The following is a 7,887-nucleotide window of genomic DNA, read 5'->3' as shown; positions in this document are numbered from 1 at the left end:
ACCCTCTACCGCATGGTGTAGCCATATGGCAACATACTCTTTGTATTAATTTCCTTGCCACTGTCTCTTAAAGAGAACATTCTCGTTTTTTTTGTTGGAAAGAGAAGACCTTAGTTTAGCCAATGATGTGCTTTGGTTAAGTCGCATGACATGCAGTTTTTTTCTGTGGCGAGATTTCTTGTCGGTAGTTGGTGAAAGCAAACTAAAACGTCAGTAACAAACAAGGACCAGCAAATGTCACTTCCACAAAAAAATCGGAAACATCACTGTTATGATGACATATTCACCTCTCAAAAAAGTTTTTATGAAATTAGTTTTTGGTAAATCGTTCAAATGTATGTGTTGCCAAGCGGCAACACTGCAATAGTGGAATGACATTATTACAATAGTTTAGCTAGCTAGCAAGGTCATCTGCAATCTGTTAAGCTGTAACAATAACAACCTTAATACTAGTGATATAATGTTGATTAGTCATATGTTAATGGCATTTGTATTATGGATATAATCAAATTGAAATGGCAATTTTACTTTTGATTAAATATGAATACAGGTAACATTACATCAATGCTGAATTTTCATGAACTGCAATGTTTTTGGTTTTATGTCAATGTTTTATGATACATGATATACAGTATTATATTTGTTTTAAATGTATAAATTAGCAATTTAAATAATATTCATGAAATATACATCATTATTCAGCAAGAAAGAATGGAATAAATAAAAGCACACGTTTTTGGAAGGTATGTATAAGGTGTCAATTGTAAGTACTGTGTTAAAGCTTATAATAGCACCAATTGAATCAACACAAACAACATTTCTGAGGAAAAATATGAACTATAAGTAAACTTACACTTATTCTAAGTTAGAGCCACTATTGTATGCTGTTACCGTATGGCAACATATCATAAAGTACCTTAAAATTATATTTTTCTTTCCCAATTTTTTTAATTTTTTTTACAGCACTTCAAGTTAAGCCATTCTTAGAAAAGAAAAAGAGTCAAATATTTTTTTCTATAGGTCTATCATAATGCGTGCGGTGTTGTGAGTGAATGACCTCTTTGCAGATCTACTGATATTGTTGGTTACATTATAGATCATAAGCACAAAAGAACCTGCTAAGTACTGAAATGTTAATGTGGGTGTACACATGCCCCTGGCTGTGACGTCACAACCATGAATATTTCAAAAAAAAAAAATGTATCTTTAATTTCCAAGAATGGTCTGGGTGGGCTTTGGAGGAAGTATTGCATCTTGTCTACATAGTATATCAAATCCATATCATATATGGATAGTATACCATAGTAATATACCATATTCATATCCATACCATATCAGTATATCAAATGCCAAATCCTGTTTTCCATGATGTACACACAGTCAGAGTGATTTAGCAGTGTCACGGAACATCATTGCCCTTCTCTTCATTATCCTGTTTTGCTCAGCAAGATTCCGCTTGGGCTGCAAGTTGACTAGACCTGCAACAAAAGAAGATAATGAGTGTGCTGCTCTCACTCCTCATTGCACTCTAAAGCAGCTTTATGGCTTGAGAAAATTGTTCCAATTTCACTAATAAGGTTTTGCCAGCATAGTTAAGACTGAGTGGGTGAGAGTCCGACCTCTCTGGATGTCTCAGCTCCTTTATTTCCTCATCCGCCTCTCGTTTTTGGTTAAGAGATCAACTGCTGCAAACTTTTATGTGGAATTCATTAAAGGGGTCATATGATGCGATTTCAAGTTTTCCTTTCTCTTTTGCTGGTCACATTTTTCCTCTCTGCAGGATTAACTCAATAATATGCCCTCGCTCCAGGAGCTGGGGCTGGTATCGTCGTCTGACATTTTCAGCTGTCTGCGGGTCTCCAAGATGTGGCTTGTGTACCTTAGACTGTAAACAGGGTCAAACAATCCCAGTGTCGATCAATACCCCAAAGAGAGACCTAACAGGCCCAGCACTGCCAGACATAGTCAGCAAGCCAGCCTCTCTAGTTCCAAAGAGGGGCAGCCAACAGAAAAATAAAGCGCCACAAATCTTCCACAAGGCTAATGACTCAGGGCATGGTAAACCAGGCACATTACAAAGACATCATAACGCCTGTTTACTAAGATGCTCACGCTTAACCACACATCACTGTCGATTGAGAAGCAGGCAGTCTATTCGCTCTCTCGCTCCCTATTCTCCTGCTCTGGTGGCAGATGTTGCACCATAGAGACGATTAAACACATCAGCATCCCCATGAAATGTGAATGAGGCAATGACAACATTCTGCTGAGATCACAATGGTAGTCACATCACGCCTTACTCATTCTGACTCCCTTCACATAATTACTGCAGCTGGATCCAATATTTTCCCTTTTAAGGGCTATGTGGCTATATGCATCATATATCATTGGAATTTTTCTAATGTTGCGATTGAAAATAAAAAAAGTATAGTTACATTTTTTTACCGCTTACGTTATTGTATTATTCATAGCTGAATATGAAAGGTTAAGTGACTAAAATGAAGGTCACACAAGCCAAGATGCATCTCACATGCCTTGTGTGTGAGTTTTTATTTTATTTTTGGCCTTTGTGTCACTTTAATTGACAGCGACAGTAGAGACGGGACACTGTATGCTGGTTTCAATACAGAGACTCTTTTAAAGGGGTCATATGATGTGATTTCAAGTTTTCCTTTCTCTTTGGAGTGTTACAAGCTGATTGTGCATAGATAAGATCCCTGAAGTTGCAAAGACTAAAGTCTCAAAACCAAAGAGATATTCTTTATCAAAGTTAAGACTCTGCCACGCCCCCCTAAAACGGCTCGTTCTAACACGCCCCCACATATCTACGTCACTATGTGGAAATATTAGCATAATGCCGCCCAAATGTGCACGCAAAGAAAGAAGGCGTGGTTTCAGGAACAGCAGTCGTGTTGATGCAGCCATGTCAGGGAGACGGTGTGTGTTTCAGTGCGAAAGCAAAAGCACTTTATTTGGCCTTCCGGAAGTAGATGCAATTAGGAATCATTGGTTAAGATTTATTTACAACAGAACAGCACAACCCAGATGTTCGAATTTGTGCAACACATTTTATGGACGACAGTTTTTTGCACCTAGAAGAGTACAAGGCTGGCTGTGCACAAACGCTATTTAAAAAAAAAAAATAAAAGGGTTAATTCCGACTTTGCTATGACAATCTGGCATCAGCGACTGCAAGTATGTTTTGTTATTAGTTTAAGTATTTGCTATTGACTGTTCAAATGCGGAGTTTTGCGCAGGGCAGAGTAACGTGTCGTGTGTGTGTGTGAGTGGGGAACAGGGTCACATCACAGGAGAGTGAACTGCCTGTCAGAAATCATAGCACGTCAGCTGTCTTAACCGCGGCTTGTGTACTGCATCATCACTGTGTCTGTCACGCGACTCTGTTGCCCTTTCGGGCTTGAACTGATGGTAAAACTAACGACATTATTAACTGTCTTGATATTTACTTTGAAAGCTGAAGCTCGCGATTATGGTAAGGGGCGTTACATTTCCGATGCGTGCTTGTGGTGTTCGGCCAATCACAATGCACTGGGTCAGCTGGCCAATCAGAGCAGACTGCGCTTGTCAAAGGAGGGGGCTTTGTTGAAAACTACGTGTTTGAGAGAGGCGGGGCATAGAGGACCTACAATAATGTACAGTATTTGAAAAATAATGTGTTTTTTGAACATTAAAGCATGTCAACATATTCTGTTATACCAAATACACAAAATAATTATCTTTAAAATAGCATCATATGACCCCTTTAAGAATGAATTTGAGTTTGCTTGTGGTGTTGTATATTAGCACTTGCTCTGTTCGTAGCTTTATCACCCGATTCATAGGTAAAATGGGAAGCACGGCTAAAAATCTGTGCCAAATGCAATTTGCATTATGCTATTTCCCATGTTGCAGGTGGGGTAACGTGATCTGGCAGACTTGACTGAGACTGCACAGCATCACTCCCATCACTGTGATCCAGACACCTGAATCAGCTCTTTAAAATGCTAAGTGCGCTCGACTGCATTATCTTGGATGACAGTGTGATCAATAGAAAATGTACACAACCATGTCTTCTAATAAAATTCTGATAAATGCTGCACTGACTAAAGCACATCTTAAAGGAGACATGTGCTGAATGAGACATTTGTACTGAACAAAATAAAAACTAGTGCATAACACCTGGTAAAGCTGGATTACAGTGGTTGGTGAATAAGATGCCTTTTTTTGTACCAAAATGCCACAACTGGTTTATTGATTTTTATTTTAAAAATGTTTTTCAAAGAATTCTCTTTAGAAAATGTACACAACCATGTCTTCTAATAAAATTCTGATAAATGCTGCACTGAATAAAAAGCACATCTTAAAGGAGACATGTTTGTACTGAACAAAATAAAAACTAGTGCATAACACCTGGTAAAGCTGGATTACAGTGGTTGGTGAATAAGATGCCTTTTTTTGTACCAAAATGCCACAACTGGTTTATTGATTTTTATTTTAAAAATGTTTTTCAAATAATTCTCTTTTGCTCACCAAGGCTGAATTTATTTGATCAAAAATACAGTAAAAACATTAATATTGTGAAATATTGTTACAATTCAAAATCACTGTTTTCTATTTTAATATATTTTTAACATACAAATTATTTCTGGTGATGCAAAGCTGAATTTTCAGCAGATGTTACTTCTGTCTTCAGTGTCACATGATTTTTCAGAAATCATTCTAATATGCTGATTTGGTGCTCTAGAAACGTTTATTAATGTTAAAAAAAGAAAAATATATATGTAGCGTTATAAATGTGATTACTGGTACTTTTGATCAATTTAATATATACTTGTTGAATAAAAGTATTAATTTCTTTCCAATTGAATCTTACTGGCCCCAAACTTTTAAACTGTCGTATTTATTTATTACTTATTACTTATTTATCGACACAAGGTTTGCCAAATTGCCCTAAGAATGCCTCCTAAATTTGCTGGCAGCCATACCTGGTTAAAACCTTATAAATAACTGTAAATGAACGTAACCTCATTCCTAAAACCACCACCAGAGGTGCTATAGCCAAACAAATCTACTAAACCTTACCCACAGTAATGGGTTATGGTTTGACCACCCTAATTTCTGTTTGCAGCTGTAACTCTGGGAAAACAGAAAATCAAATTGACTCAAATTGCTTGAGGTGTCATCAAGTGTGTCTAATTACTATTTTGTCAATTAGCTGATAATTTCATTTGAAGTGCCTTATGGTATCCAAACGATCCATAAGGGCATAATAGTGATTGTACTTATAAGTGGTTGAACTTGTAACCTTACAGATACAGTACCAGTTTGTTGATAAAGTATGTAGTCACTACACCATTGGAACTCAATAGCACATAAAAAGAGCTTTTTTCTCCACTAATGTTCTCAACAAATGGCTTCTATAAAAGCACACAGACTTTGGCCTTCCATTGCTAAATAAAGCCACACATTACACAGGTTGGTGCGCACGTACAGGTTTAATTTGTCATCTTTTGCAATAGTGTGACAGTGATCTAGAATTCTCTTATCATACTTTGCATTACACACATGGTTCAATGATGGTTGAATGATATTATAGAAAGAAAAGACAATGGAATTGAACATGCATTACAAAATACAGCCTTGTCTTTTTATGTTACCATTGCTATTTTATCGTTTAAATGGTTGTTCAGGATATACTCAGAAAATCTTTGCCTGTAGGGTTTCTTACCTGTTTATTAATTTAAGCAAACAAATCATGTGCAGGTCTTCCAGATATCAGTGTCATTTAATTATGCATTCATTCGTAAACATCTGCTTTGAATCAGGTGTCACTTCTTCCATTGTTCTGATCACAGATCCCATCTACTTCTGGCAGCAAACAGAAGAGGATGTGACCTTGAATGTGCGGTTACCTGAAGGGACCACCAAAGATGACATCCGCTTCAAGCTCGCTGTGGACTGCCTACGTGTCAGAGTAGGGGATCATGCACCGCTGCTGGATGGGCAACTGTTCGCTCCTGTAGATCCTGAGGCCAGCACCTGGACCATTAAAGATGATAAGAGGTGAAAAGATATAGGTGGAAGTTAGAATTACAATAGAATAGAATTGATCACCTTGTGCTTACGGGGTTATTTTGCCCTAAAATTCCATCGTAATTTACTCGCCCTGATCTTGTTCAGAACATTTATGACTTTATTTGTAGTACACAAAAAGGAGATGTTTTGCACAATGTCTAGGCAAAGGGTAAAGAGTGATTTATAATGTCCAAAAACTACACCAAAATGGAAAAAAAGTATAATTTTAGATCAAAATAACTCCACTGCAGTTCTCAAATATCATATCCACAAAGTTTTTAAGTGAAAATGCTAATATTGGAAATTGGTAAGGAGCCCCACATGACATGCATAAAAAAAAAACGATATTGTGGCCATGCATTAAGAATTCCAGTGCAAAATTTCTTAATTTGTGTCCATTTTTTATTGATGTGTTCCCTCGTTTTACTTTAAATAATCATCATGTTTTATTAGTTAGTGAGTTTTAGAAAAGTCATGTCAGTGTTGTACTAATTTGTTTCCATGATTTACTGTAACTAAAACGAGGGAACAAATTAATTGTAGTTGGAGGAAATTCTTCATTTGTGGCCACAAGATCTTATTTCTTGCATATGTAAAAATACATTTCTCAAAATAAAAATAAATGCATTTTTAAAAGCTAAAAACATTCTTTTGTCATGAAGACTAGTTTGCAGTTCAAACAAAAATCTGAACTACTGGCTTGACTGGACAAAATCCTTAATGTCATATGGGCCAGGGCCCGTATCCACAAAACATTTTATCTTACCACTAAGAGTTCTCCTAAATAGCAATAAAAGTTTTTAGCTAAGAGTTTTCTCTTAAAACCTATTCAGAAAGCTGCTGAGACAAACTTTTACTAAGGAATTGAGAAAAGTCTTAAGCTAAGAGTAAGGGCGGGGTTGACCTCGTTGGGTTTAAAAATAAAAATATTGCCACATTCAAAAAAAGATTTTATATGTTCATATGTTAATTGTCAGCCTCTTACATGTGTGCTTCTCGTCAGCCTTTTAATTAACAGAGTAGAATAATCATGGCTGATAGTAAGACATGCAAACGTAAAAGAAAACCAAACTGGACGCATGAACAGCTGTTACTTCTTGCCCAACTGGTTAATGAAAACGAGGATATAATAAAAGGAAAATTTCGAGTTGGGATAACCTCTAAAACCAAAGGCGATATATTTTTAAAAGCTCATTATTGTCAAATGTTTCTAAAATGTTTATGTTCTGAGGCAGATTGCCGGCAACAGCAATTTTAGGATAGTTGTGATTTGGTCTTATTGACTTAGGAGTCCTCTTCACTACTCCTGACGTTTCACAGATTTAGGAGCTAGTTTTAGCACTAAAACGCTTTGTGAAATACTCTTAGAGCAAAAATTTAGGAGTCCTAAATTTAGGACTCACACACCCATTATTTTTAAGATTTTCCCCTAAATCAGCTAGTTAGCTACTTTTAGACTTAAGATGTTTTGTGAATATGGGCCCAGATTTATGTGCTTATTTAGAGCGGGGCAGTTTTTGAAAGTTCAATGGTGTTTTAAACAGTTTTCTAAATGTAAATAAAGCTTAAATGGGTGGTTCACTGGGTTTTTTCTAGGCTTGATTGTGTTTATGGGGTGCAGTCTAACATGTTAATGCTTCATTTTTTTTAAAAACGCATTCTTTTTCACATAATTTACCTTTATTCCAAACCGCTCTGTCCCTTCTCTGAGAAACGGGCTGATCATTTCCTCCTTTTATGAAGACCCTCCCTCAGAAATACGCGATGGGCTCTGATTGGTTAGCTAGCCCAGTGTGTTGTGATTGGCTAAAC

General features: G+C 36.6%; 1 protein-coding gene across 2 annotated transcripts in view; it reads left to right on the top strand.

The window, feature by feature from the left end:
• Positions 1 to 7,887, top strand: part of nudcd1 (NudC domain containing 1) — a 27,244-nt gene that overhangs the window by 8,254 nt on the left and 11,103 nt on the right. For both annotated transcript variants that reach the window (XM_016563645.1, XM_016563644.1), the window contains exon 6: positions 5,856 to 6,063. In XM_016563645.1, coding sequence (XP_016419131.1) covers positions 5,856 to 6,063 — 208 coding nt within the window. The remainder of the gene's footprint in view (positions 1 to 5,855; positions 6,064 to 7,887) is intronic.

This window comes from Sinocyclocheilus rhinocerous, unplaced genomic scaffold (assembly GCF_001515625.1).
Source record: "Sinocyclocheilus rhinocerous isolate Xijiao unplaced genomic scaffold, SAMN03320098_v1.1 scaffold499, whole genome shotgun sequence".
NCBI lineage: Eukaryota > Metazoa > Chordata > Actinopteri > Cypriniformes > Cyprinidae > Sinocyclocheilus > Sinocyclocheilus rhinocerous.
This window is presented reverse-complemented; position numbering and strand designations above follow the sequence as displayed.